Source organism: Mauremys reevesii, linkage group 6 (assembly GCF_016161935.1).
Source record: "Mauremys reevesii isolate NIE-2019 linkage group 6, ASM1616193v1, whole genome shotgun sequence".
Taxonomy (NCBI): domain Eukaryota; kingdom Metazoa; phylum Chordata; order Testudines; family Geoemydidae; genus Mauremys; species Mauremys reevesii.
The window spans coordinates 69,544,685-69,557,500 of record NC_052628.1 but is presented as its reverse complement, the minus strand read 5'-3'; the positions used below and the strand labels follow the sequence as shown (position 1 = coordinate 69,557,500).

At 39.5% G+C, this 12,816-nt stretch overlaps 1 protein-coding gene and 1 long non-coding RNA gene across 5 annotated transcripts in view; one reads left to right on the top strand and one right to left on the bottom strand.

Moving 5' to 3' along the window:
• Positions 1 to 12,816, top strand: part of SEMA6A (semaphorin 6A) — a 126,746-nt gene that overhangs the window by 64,438 nt on the left and 49,492 nt on the right. For all 4 annotated transcript variants that reach the window (XM_039543692.1, XM_039543694.1, XM_039543691.1 and 1 more), the window contains exons 4-9: positions 944 to 1,004; positions 3,138 to 3,200; positions 4,042 to 4,143; positions 7,601 to 7,691; positions 10,813 to 10,932; positions 12,133 to 12,221. In XM_039543692.1, the coding sequence (XP_039399626.1) occupies positions 944 to 1,004; positions 3,138 to 3,200; positions 4,042 to 4,143; positions 7,601 to 7,691; positions 10,813 to 10,932; positions 12,133 to 12,221 (526 nt within the window). The remainder of the gene's footprint in view (positions 1 to 943; positions 1,005 to 3,137; positions 3,201 to 4,041; positions 4,144 to 7,600; positions 7,692 to 10,812; positions 10,933 to 12,132; positions 12,222 to 12,816) is intronic.
• Positions 1 to 12,816, bottom strand: part of LOC120407733 — a 64,388-nt gene that overhangs the window by 26,084 nt on the left and 25,488 nt on the right. The gene's annotated exons all lie outside the window — the stretch shown is intronic.

The window sequence follows — 12,816 nt, the reverse complement described above, 5'->3', positions numbered from 1 at the left end:
TGTTTCCCTCAAACTTGATGAAATGAAGCTAATCTTGACAACAGAGGCTTCTAAAATGGAAACAATCTGTATCCTACTTTCAACAGACTCCTATATAGCCCCCTTTTAAAGCTATGAATTGTTTTCTAGCCACAAGACTTCCTGCATTTTTTAAAAATTCATTGTTATGTCAAGGAAAAATGAGATATTGGGTGTTTTTCGCCCCTCCTGCCCAAGTTGGTGTGGCTCTTGCAGGTGTTTAGTTTTCTTTTTTAATTCTGTGCCCCGGTCAAAAATGTCTCTGTGCTCCACTCACACAGAAGGGGACTGCTTAAAAATATCCCCTCACATGACTTTCTGAGTCTGTTTCCCCTTGCTCAGGGAAGATTGGTAGCTAATTGTAGAGAAAACCAGGTTCTCAGCAAAACAGGAAGGTGAGCACAGGCGAGACGTAGACTTCTTTTGAGGGTGAATTTAATTTGGCCATCGGCGTGTGAAGAGAAGAATAATTTCTGGAAACAATTTTGTTGCTGTCAATTTTTTCCCTTCCATATTGTCAATCAAATCATTACGGCTGAGGTTGGAGGTATAACTTAAAAAAAAAAAGGCAGCATTAACCTCAGATGACTAAGACTGGCATACTGAATACCATCCCAGGAAGCTGATAAAGGTTGCCTAAATAGGATTGCAGTTGATATAAAGATGCATAAAAACATCTGCCCACTAGCCCCCTTTCTTAAATCTCATTCATACAAATAAGATACTGGGAAGAATCTTGAGTTAGTTTTTTAGAATTTCTCTTCTTTCTAATTGAAAGCTAAGCAGTTTATGTACAGTGGTGCATTCTCAGAAGCAGACCAAGCAATCAGTAGTGTTCTCTTGTATAGTGTCTGTTCCTTTTTTTATTGTATAAAATAAACTGACTAGTGCTTTTGACTTTGCATTGATTTACCTTTGTTTACAGGGACCATATTTATACTGTTGATATGGACACATCACATACAGAAGAAATTTATTTTAGCAAAGTAAGTAGCTTTTTATCATTCTGAAACTAAAGACACTAGAAAGAACAGAGAATAAATAGGAAGTGGGCATTGGTTCAAACAGCTGTCCAGCATTGCTGTAAAAATTGTACTAATCAAGTAAGGTGGAATTGCTAGTCATATATAGGGAAAGCTAGAATAGCAGTCATGACCTCTGTGAATTTCTTATAAGCGATTTAGCTAGCTTGATAAGCAGCCAGTACCGAAATACACTGAGCTCCCTGGAATCCATCAAACATCTAGTCATTGATATTATGTAGCTTTCTATAATTGCTATACTATACCAATTAAGAATACTAAAAATCTCATCATAAAAGGCAAAGTCTACTTATATATTTTCATATACACAATTTTTAGTGAGTCATGCCAGTATGCAGTAAATAAAATCTTATTATAACATCATGCTATAAGGTGCTGTAAGAAAAACCACATTACGTTCATGGGAAATTATATCCAAAATGGGAATAGTTTTTCTTGCATTGCTCTCCTCTTTATTGTGTGAATGTTTCTAGAAATGACCTCCCATCAGTTTCGTCATACTGACTGGCACATGGCATACCCTATATGCAATATATGATATTCATAGAACACCGGGGTGAATTTCACCTCAGGAAAGGAAAAATGGGCATGTTCAATCCAGGAATGATGCCATAGATGAGCTTATGACATGATACCCATATTAAAATGAGGTCACAGAGCAGCTGAGGAAAGAAAAATTAGTGTTACATCCATGGGCAGTGGGTGAATCCTGGGCTCGGGGAGGCTAGTCCCCAGCCCAGCCCACCCCTCCTGCCTGAGGCCCCACCCTTCCTGCCTCCCCTTCCCCCGCTGAAGCCCAGAGCTCCCACCAAGGGAGAAGGGCAAGCAGGAAGGGACCTCAGGGTGGAGCATGGGCAAGGCCACGTGCTTCCCCTGCCTATTATACCTGTCGCCCATGCTTACATCCATGAAAAATGTTTTAGTGAAGGACTGTTAATGAATGATGAGCACTAACTCAATTCATTAAATGGAGCTGTCAGGTCGAAGCCATGATTATTGTTATAAGGGTGTTAGTATTTTAAGCTAGGGACTTTTTAATGAAGTTTTACTATAATTATTCAACTCTAATACACCCAATCCAGGGCCTAACTGATGGCAATATATGGGGTCAGGAAGGAATTTTCCCCCAGGTCAGATTGTCCATCATCTTTTTTGCCTTCCTCGCAGTGGAAGGTGTGGGCAACCTGCAGGGATCACCCAAGTGTATCACACTTAATTCCCTGCCCTGGCATGGGGCCTCAGGCATTGGTGCACCTCCCATTCTCTGCCTCTGGCACATAATAGCCTAGTCTCCTGTAGGCTGTAAAGCAAAATACTTTGCTTTAATTTCAGTTGTTGGGTTAGTGTGCAGGTGCTGGGTGGTACTGGTGGTCTGTGATATACAAGTGGTCAGATTAAATGATTTGGTGGTCCCTTCTGGCCTTAAACTCTGTGACTCTATAACTCAGCTGCTTGGCAAGTTTAACATAACTTCATAACGTGGTATATCTAGATTCCGGTTCATAGAGGAACGAAAATCCAATATGGACTTTACCTATAACCATTCCAGGGAAACAATGTTAGAAAATAAAACCTTAGTACTTTGATAGCTAGAGGATCTCTGAGCCTGCTAGCTAATGTGAAGTAAGGAGAATAACCTGAATTGGATTTCTTTGCTCATCTGAACTGGACTGTGCCAATGTGTATGCTTTGTCTTGATAACTAATGAGTTTATAGTCCACTTGCAACAATTTGCTTTGCAAAACAGCATCAAATTAAAAAATGATGAGAAAAGAAAAGTCTTTTTTAAAAGTGCATATATTTAAAAAAATTGGCAAATTGCTAAGTTCACATGTTTGCAGGCTTTAGAAGGTGAGATGGGTTTCGAGTTTAATGAATAGATAGCAACAGAAAATTAAGTGAATGTTCTCCATCACTGATCTTTCATTGTTATGGTGAATTAATCATGGAGAAAGGGTGCAGAAAGCTTTCAATAAATATATGTTCAGCAGCTAGTTTCCCCTAGGGAACTCTTATTTCTGAAATCAAATGCAACAACCTCTGGGCTCTAATTGATTTCTTTCTTGATTCTTGCAGAAACTGACATGGAAATCTAGACAGGCTGATGTAGACACATGCAGAATGAAGGGAAAACATAAGGTAGGCAATTTTCATTTCTCCTGCAGCTGCCACTTTAGTTTAGTTTCTTAACTATTATCTCAGACTGCTCTCTGTGATGTGGAATGGATCATGCCATTCACTTCTTTGCTAGTAATTGCTTTTTCCATCAACTTACTGAAGTCTTTAATTTGCAAAAATAGTTTGCTTTTAATGTGATGAAACATTACGACAGCAGCTGCAGTAACATCATGAAATACTTAGAAGCAGTGGGAATTATGGACACAGTGCTAAGTGTACTGACATTGCTTAATGCTGCCTCCTATAGCTAAACACTGTTGTCCATTCTCCATTGGGAGTTAACTGAAGAGCTCATAAAAAGCCATAATACAAAGTGTGTGTTTGTCGATGCAGAAGAACTGATTCTGATCTCGCCCCAATTTTACACTAGTGCAAACACTGACTAACATTAGTCAGCTCACAATCAGGCCCAGAGTTTCAGGACCTGATTTTCATCAGTTTTACTTTAGTGCACTGCACTGAATAAATTAGTGTTACTATTGTATTACAGCAATATATCCGAAAAGTCCTCAGTCCTGATTAAAGCAACAAAATTCAAACAAAATTAATGAACAATAATGAAGTCTGAACTGTAATGTAAATAAAATGTCCTCAGTTCCTAGCAACTGTGTTGAAACAAATAGAATGAAAATTCATTGTCTTGTTCACTGTCAGTTAAAAAATTATGAAACTAAAGCCCAGAATGTCACAGTGGCTACTAGCCAGCTTCATTTTAGCCCTGACAATGAAAGATCATGGCAGAAGAATAAAGCCAAACATTTGTAATATATTGGGTAAAATACTTTTTATTATTTTTCTTCAGGATGAGTGTCATAATTTTATTAAAGTCCTCCTGAAACGAAATGATGATACCTTGTTTATCTGTGGAACAAATGCCTTCAACCCTTCTTGCAGGAACTATAAGGTAGGTGTTCTCAGTTGTCTTGAATAATAACTTACAGCTCACTGCAAAAAACATGGGCTAGTCCCCTGTACTTTCTTAAGTAAAAAGTTTACTACTGACGCTTCTCAAAGTACAGGCCTGATGCTGAGGATTTCTCATCCATAAAACATTTTGAATCTGGCTATTGTGTTGTGTCCAATCCCAAAGATACTAGCCTAGACACTTACGGGCTTAGCATAGTGGAAACTATGCATTTTTTGCTGCATTGGTATTTGGGGACCCAATTAGTAGGGAACCTGTGTAGGACTCTACACACTTCTTCATTCTGTGATAGTGATTTCAGCAGTAGACTGCTACAGGGAAATGCAGAGGGGGGAAAATGTGGTATCTACAAGGTCAAAACATCATATAGAGATTAGGAACAGGCTGCACTAAACAACTGCCCATCTGCCCTGCTAGTAAAGTACATGTTAGAGCTGAAGATTCCTTCCCTCAGCCCAATTATGTACCAGAAACCTGCATGCATGCGAAGCCATTTATTCAACCTTTGTCCATTGCCTGAGCAGTAGGGTTTTAGGCCCTGATCCAGACCCCACTGAAATCAATAGGAGTTTTCCAATTGCTTTAATGGGAGGATCAGAGCCTTAGTATTCAGCCTAAGAGCAGTGCACTCTTTTAGAATCTGCCTTTGTTGCAAGATGCATTTCTAACCTTTCTTTGGAGAGGAAGAAGATTCAGTTACTACTGATAAAAAGCCTACTCCTGCTCATATAGTAGTCAATGGCAAACCTCCCATTACTTCAAGGTACAGGATCAGGTCCAGGATTATTGTAAGAAGTGTCCTGAAAACAAACTGAAGATATCAACTGCCAGGAAAGCAACTACAGCAGTGATACACAGTATTACCCTACTTCTCACCATCGTTTCTCTGCCATGCCGGTTTAGCCCCTGCAATGGCTTTAGCCTGGAAGGTACACCAACACATGTGCAGAGCAGCAGCACAGTCTTCTCTATAGTTCTGTGTTAATTATATAGTGCAGATACCTGATATAAGGAGTACTGAAATTAGAACAATTGGTCTGGTTGAAAAAAAGTCTCTTTTTTCTTTTTCCTTCACTTATCCCCCATCTCCCATCCACATCATGTAGCCAGGTTTCCTGTTTCCAGTCCTAAGTTTAGTTTTCTGTTTGTCATTGCTTAGTGCTCAGTACAATTAATGCTGCTAACAAATTCCTAGGAGTCCCCTTGCCGGAAAGCTATGTTTTAGTACAAATACGGATTTTCTTGGCATCCTAATGTGAGGATCCTTTCTGCAGATGTTTCATTCCCCATGATATATGGCCCATGCTGATTCCCTCAGCTGTTGCTATGCTCTGAGAGCCTGCACGGTGATGTCTCTTGGGGCCTACAGAAGGTCACTCTGACACCTGCACTGACTTTCCCTGACTGTATTTCAGGGATTACAGATGGCATCAGGGCACTTGAGATATGTCAAACTGAAGATAAGGCCATCCCTCAGCACTGTAAAGTGAAAGTACAGATGACCCTGGAATGTTGTGCTCCTTGCAGAGGGAAGGAGCTCTGGAGCATAGCTCATTTCCTTTCACTATGCTTTCCCATTCTAGAGTAAACACAACTGATTCCCTTCAGAAGGTCTTGACAGAAAAGATACATGACAGAAAACAAATGATGACAAATCATTCATTGAATGAGTTAGGTTTCATAACATATGAGCTTAAAGTTGATTGGGGTAGCTGGATGGTGCTAGATGGATTATTTTTCATGGTCTATGATTCTGAACTCTGCATTTGATTTATACAGTGTGTACTGTTGAAGTGAGTTAAATGTTAGAAGGATTTTACCCCAGAATACAAGTTATTGATGTAGCCTGATCCTTCTGAATGGTTAATAATAATTGTATTGATTGGCAATTAATACTAATGAATGAGCTGAGGGGGGAGGTAATAGTGTTCTTGTCTCAGAATCAGGCTCCACAGAATTAAAACTGACAAGTTCAATATCTTGTAGGGAACCTCAGGGTGAATGGCAAAGACACTTACACTGAGGCTAAAGCAAAGCCTTAGCTATCTTTATTAAAACAAGCAGTAAAGACAAAAAAGCTCCAAACCACATAAACAAATAGCTGTAATACAGTATTAGGGATATCTTTGGTGTCATTCCCTGCATATGCTCACATTCTTATACTCAACCCTTCCTTGGGGCTCTGGGGGTGAGAGACAAAGGACGAGCCCAGTCCCTGGCATGCTGACTGAGTCCGATGGTCCAGAACCATAACACCCAAAGATCAGTGGTAGATAACAATGAAGAGCTAACGGATGGAAAGCTAGCCCCTGCTACATGGTGGCTTTGCCTATTATAGGACCTGGGCACTATCACAGATATTCACTCTGATGCTCAGCCTTCCATGTCCAAATCTAATTTCCTCATCCTCATACTATTGGGGTGCACTTATCCTATAGGTTAACATATTACAGTAATGCCATTTACCTCTTTATCATTTACGTCACCTATTGCTCAAGCAAGTTGGTGGTTAGACATCTGCCAACAATTGTATCCTAAAATATCCAGGCCTAGTATCAGTTCAGAGTTCCTGTGGTTGCCTGGTATTATGTACCAACTCCCTCTCTTGAGCAAGCTATTCCCGCTTTCCCAAAATCTAGGGTAATTGTCAGGCCGTTTTATCTATGCCAAGGGTCATAGGCCTATTTTACTTATTCTATGTATACTTATGCCAATGTCTTACAGGATACAGGCCTGTAGGTTCCTTGCATTACTGAAAAGTAAAATAAAATGCTAAGCTAGCTCTGTGGGCTACACAGCTGATTAATCTTACCAGCTCTAATATATGAGTCTTAAACATGTGGGATCTGCACCTTTACGTGTAGTTTACTAAAACCCCTTGAACTTCGGGCATGAGGTTGAGTTGGTTATTTGTATAATTACATGTACCTGGTGGTGAATTAATTTCCTACGGGTTACACTTAAGCCTAAGATTTTAGAAGTACCACACATATTAATTCTTGCTTGATGGTAAGAGGGTTGCTATATGACACAGGCCCAGTGTATGCAGTAACACCTGGAGAGTGGTCCTTTCCAACATGCAAATCAGAAAAGAGAATAGCACAGTTTTGACTACCCCAGATAGTGCCCCAGCTTAAGAGGGGGGAAAAAATGCACACATACAAAATTACCTTGTGCTTTTCCTCTCACTTGTATGGGTTGCAGGCTATTGCTCTGGATAATAGCACTTCTTTGCATCATGTTGAGGATAACATTTGAATATTTCCCAGAACCACAGACCGCATAGCCCATTACAGTTCAACAGGAAACCCATGTACAGAGAAAATATCAGCTGAAGACTTTTGTAAAATATAATGAGAATAATAGTATCATAGGTTTTGTCCTGGGTAATAAGTTTCACTTTTTATTCTGAAGAGATTCCATTGTTTTTTTTCAGATGGAGACACTGGAGTTCCTAGGAGATGAGTTCAGTGGAATGGCCAGGTGCCCCTATGATGCAAAACATGCCAATGTTGCACTGTTCGCAGGTAAATAAGGAAAAGTGACACTAACCCATTCCTTCCCTTCTTCCAGGTCCTGCTTGCCATGATACAATATCCCTCCCATACAAAATGACACTTTTAAAATGTGAGAGACAAGATGGGTGAGGTAATATCTTTTATTGAATAAACTTCTATTAGTGAGAGAGATGAGCTTTCGCGCTTACAGGAAGCTCTTCTTCAGGTCTCATTTAAAATGTGGCACAGTAAGTGAATAATGACTCAAAATAGGGGCCACAAGGAATCATTAGTGCAGGAAACTTCACAAGCTGCTGTATTAACTTCAGTACCATAATCAGCATTGTTTAAAGCCTCAGTTTCCTGATTCATGTTTACTGGATTCGTGGTAAAAGAAATGAGATAATATAATGCCAGATTAGTGTGAGACAGAAATACTGACCCTATTCCGCTTCTATGAAAGCCAAGGACAAAACTCATAATGACTTTAGCGGGAGCAGGCTATGGTCCTATATTTGGTTAAAACTAAGGTACCCTTCATAATGAAGGTCAGTTCAGAGATGTTTAAAAATATCTGTGAGTGCACTCCTCTCTGCATCAACAAGGAAAGCAGAAGTGCTGGCTTTTTTTTCTTTCTTTCTTTCTTTTTTTTAAATAGAAACATATTGACAGATCATTCCCAGCTGTGGCAGGGGAAGAAGAGAAATCTCTTGTTTTAATGATGATTTATGCTGCACGTAACAGAATGCAGTTAACTATTGTTTGTCACAGTAATTTAAAAGTGAGTGCATATTAATGGTTTTAATTTGGGCCATTGGTTATAAAATGGTATTTTGGTTCTTCTTCCCTTTTATAGATTTCTGAATATATTGTTTCATTTTTGCACTTCTGTTACTATGAACTCTGGTGACCACATCTCAGGTTTGGCTGTAATGTAGATGGTAAAGTGTGTTGGCAACTTAGGATAACATTACTGCTGTTTTTTGAGCAGGTATCTTGCTATTACATAGAAAATAATGACTAGCTATTTCTTAGAAAAGATGTTAGAAATTCACTTGCGAGTGTAGCAGTTCATAAACAGATCAGCCACTATTAAGTGGAGATCATTGCTGTAACCAAAAAGACATAGTACCACCTACTGTGTCTGAACTGACATGGTGTCTTTTACAAAGGAGAGATTCTCTAGTAGGATGCAGCATGCCCTCCCTCAGCTTAGTATAAATTAATGGCACCATCTAATTTAAAAATACTAATGAATAGTTCATTAATTATAGTAAGGACAAAACTAGAGAGATTTTTCTGGATGTTGGGGAGTGACCTTTTTACTGACTTCTCTTTTTTTAATCCAAAAGAAGTTAAGTGCTTCCAGAGGAAGAGAGTTTTAAAGAAACAGCATCCACTAATATAAGTGTATTATATAAGTAGCTGTTGTATATTAGGCACCATTCCCATGTCATAGGCACATATCACACATTCTTACAGTACGCTCATTTTAGATATGTTCCTAGGAGCAAGATACAGTGTAAGTTATCACAAATTAGTCAATTGAATAATGAGGTTCTGTGTATCAGGACTATTGCCTTTCAGTATAAGAGGTAAAGTTTGTCAAATAAATTGTTACAGAATGGATCAAGTAAACTCGCCAAGCTTTAGTAAAAGCATTCTGTGTTTGATAGGTTATAACGTCTGATCCCCTGGGAAAAGCTTTTGTAGTAACCAGCAGTTTAGGGAGCTAGCCCAGCTGACTTTAATCTGTAAGATGCGCTTATTGTATATGACTCTTCTTGCAGCTATTGTAGCTAGTGTGTGTGAAGTGTGATTGTCACAAGACCTACTGGGATGTGGCAGGAAGGAGAGTGATTATAGTAATGTTGAGCTCTGACATCCACAGGTGAAAAGTTCAGCCTTTTTTTTGGTTTTAGTGTCTGCTTTTAAAACACTTATTTATTTTCACCTAAGAAAGTAGGCCTATTTTTAAACAGCCAAAATCTGATAGGAGTTGCGTGATTCAGAAGATTACTGCCCTGGTAATGAAAAGATTTGATCTGGTTTTTAAACCTTGAAGGGAAATGAAATGCTGTCTGCTGCTGTTCGCTGGAAATAAGCAGAGGTATAGGCCAAAAGGGTTCAGAAACCTCTGACCAAGGGGGCACCCACTTTATCATATATCCAGCGTGGATAAATTCTAGCTTAATACCCATTATAGCTCACAATGAGGTGGGTGCAGTCCATACCCACTTCATTTAGACACAACTGAGATTTGAGTTACTGGAGCTGCATAATGTTCTATTGTTTGTATTACTGTGAATTATCATGGGTGAAAGACATTTCTTATAACCTAAAATGGCCCTACAGGACAATGACCAGATTTTGCAATTACTATCAAATTAAATTTTGTCAGTGGTTTCCTTTAACTTGTGATGTTTTGCCTCACTCTCTTGTCCTTGCTGTGCCCTGTTTACAGCACATTCTTAGCTTTCCTCCTCTTATGCTCTTTAAGAGGTAAAGATGCCTAAGCATAGATCAGATATCCAAAAGGATAGGGAGCTTTCATCAGTCTCTTCACAGTTATATATTTGCTTTGCCGTGCCATACACTGATGATTTTTGTGCTAAAGCTCTTAAAGGAGCGGAGCTTTTTGCACATTAAGACAAAAAAGGAAGAAATACTAAGTGTCAATTAGCTAACATAACAAAATCAAGGAACAATGCTCTCCAGAAGTACATAGTTTGACAAACTTGTTTAAAAACTAGCAGTTCTCTTGGTATCCCTCATATCCATTTATTTTGTTGGGATCTGTGGATAACAACTCCATCTTTTCCAGCCATTGTTCCAGTCACATTAGATTACCTGTGGTAGTGGTGTCCACAATGAAGCCGGGCATTTCAGTCCAAATTTATCTAATCTAGTAAAACAGAGGACATTTTCTAGGAATGCCCTTTTTCCAGTGCATCCTTCTGAAATTGCCATTTCATTGTAAAAATGAGGAACGTTTCAGTCTGCCTGTGATTCCAGATACCCACTCAGAATTTTCGTTCCAAAGAGATTGAGATGATTTCATTTGTCCCATCTCATTTGATTGATGAAGGAAAATAATTACATTATTTCTCCTTCCTCCCATTTTTTTTCTTTTTCTTTCCCACTCCCCAAGAGGGAAAGCTGTATTCTGCCACAGTGACTGACTTCCTTGCAATAGATGCAGTCATTTACCGGAGCCTTGGAGACAGCCCAACCCTGCGGACAGTCAAACATGACTCAAAATGGTTAAAAGGTGAGTACAAAACTGAAAAAAAGGGGAGCTGTATCTCTGATGAGAGTCTTGGATTGCTGACAGACCTCGCTGCAGTTTCATTTCAGCAATGCTTTCTGTCAGCTAGGAGAAACTAAATTACACCTTTTACCTACTCTGATTTACTTACCTTCCTTCCCCTTCTTCCCTTCCCACCTCCCCACCCCGTTACTGGATACTGAAAGAAACGACAAGTACCACCACCTTAAAATACATTACATCCAACTTTCCAAGCCTGGATTCATTTCATAGCTATTTTGTAAAAAAGATGGAATTTTCAGAGAGGAGATCAATGTTCTTGGGCTGTGCATGAACCAACTCCTTTCCTAGGATTGTGGTAGGTAACAATCAGGGTTTTATGAGATACAGAGAATTTGTTCTGCAATGTTATGATTCATCGATATAAATAAAATTCTGGGGCTATGACACAAAGCGTTCATTTTATAGTTTTTAGGTGCAGTATGGCTTTGCTGTTGAATTAGGCAATTTCTAAATACCTTCATTGTTAAGAAAGTTACTGCTTACCCTCACAAATGCATCATGAATGGCAGTGAGACAAGCTCAGGTATAAGGGCTTGGCTTGCATGCAAAAATGCCGAAATACAATGGGGTTGAGGAAAGAAACCATTAGAGAGAGAGAGAGAGAGAGAGAGAGAGAGAGAGGGGTGTGTGTGTGTGTGTGTGTGTGTGTGTGTGCGTGCGCACGTGCGCGCCAGGTACCCATGGAGCTAGTCCATATGTGCTACTGCTTTCACTAAGTCTAGGGACAGCAGATTGTATGGTGTGCTATTCTCTCCATGCGTGAGGTTTTGGCCATAAGGATCTACCCTTGCACCAGCTACCCAGGCCCATATTTGAAAGTGTTACTATCTTCGCCTTTCCTAATTCTCCTGCAGAAATCCAAAGGGGGGTCATTTCAGGGACATGCATGCAAGTGCGTAATTGCCTTGCATTGGTTCTCCACAGAGTTGCCTTCAGCCACTGCATCCATCCAAAATGCATTGTTTCCTGTCTGATAAGCCATGGTCTGGGTGAAAGGGCTGAAAACTGAGCTCTGCCCCCCTCCAAAAAAGTTTTTCTCTTTGGGTATGCAATGATATGTTTTGCTCTTATCTGCGCCTTTGCTTCATTTTTATTTTATATATGGTGTACACATAGACAGAATGTGTTGTCTGTTTACAGAGCCATACTTTGTCCAGGCGGTAGATTATGGCGACTACATCTACTTCTTCTTTCGGGAAATAGCAGTGGAGTACAACAGTATGGGAAAGGTAAGAGAATTGCCTTTGATTCTTTGTAATATTCAGAAAAAACTGCTCTTGGACCAGTGCTTTTAGGAATGACCTTGAAATGAGAACCATAAATCACAATGACAAGGTCATCATTTTGAGAGGATTCTACTGCTCGAGCCAAAAGGTTGGTTGGAGTGAAACATTGCACTGCCTGGATACACAACGTGATGGTGGCAATATGTGCTGGAAGCTCTTTTATTTTCCTAACTCTGCAAAGTAAATGGCAAATTCATTTAATTCATCGTATTGGATAATAGTTAAAATTTTTACTTAAAGAGGCAGTTGTATTTAGAAGATGAGAGTTGAGAGCACTAAGTAAACAAGGAAAGAATTTTGTTCTTTGCCTTATTGTAAAGAACAATTGAACATTTACTGAATACAAATTTTTGATATTTCCACAATTGACTTCTGACTAAGCAGACAAAAAAGCTGACCAGGGTCACAAAGGTGCAGAGTATGAATACAAGCCCAGCGAGGTTTGCATAGTTTTGAGTGCCGAAGATACAAGACCCAGAGGCTGGCAGCGTGGGTTGCAGGGATTGTGAATATAAAGTGCTTTTGTTTGGGGAAATAG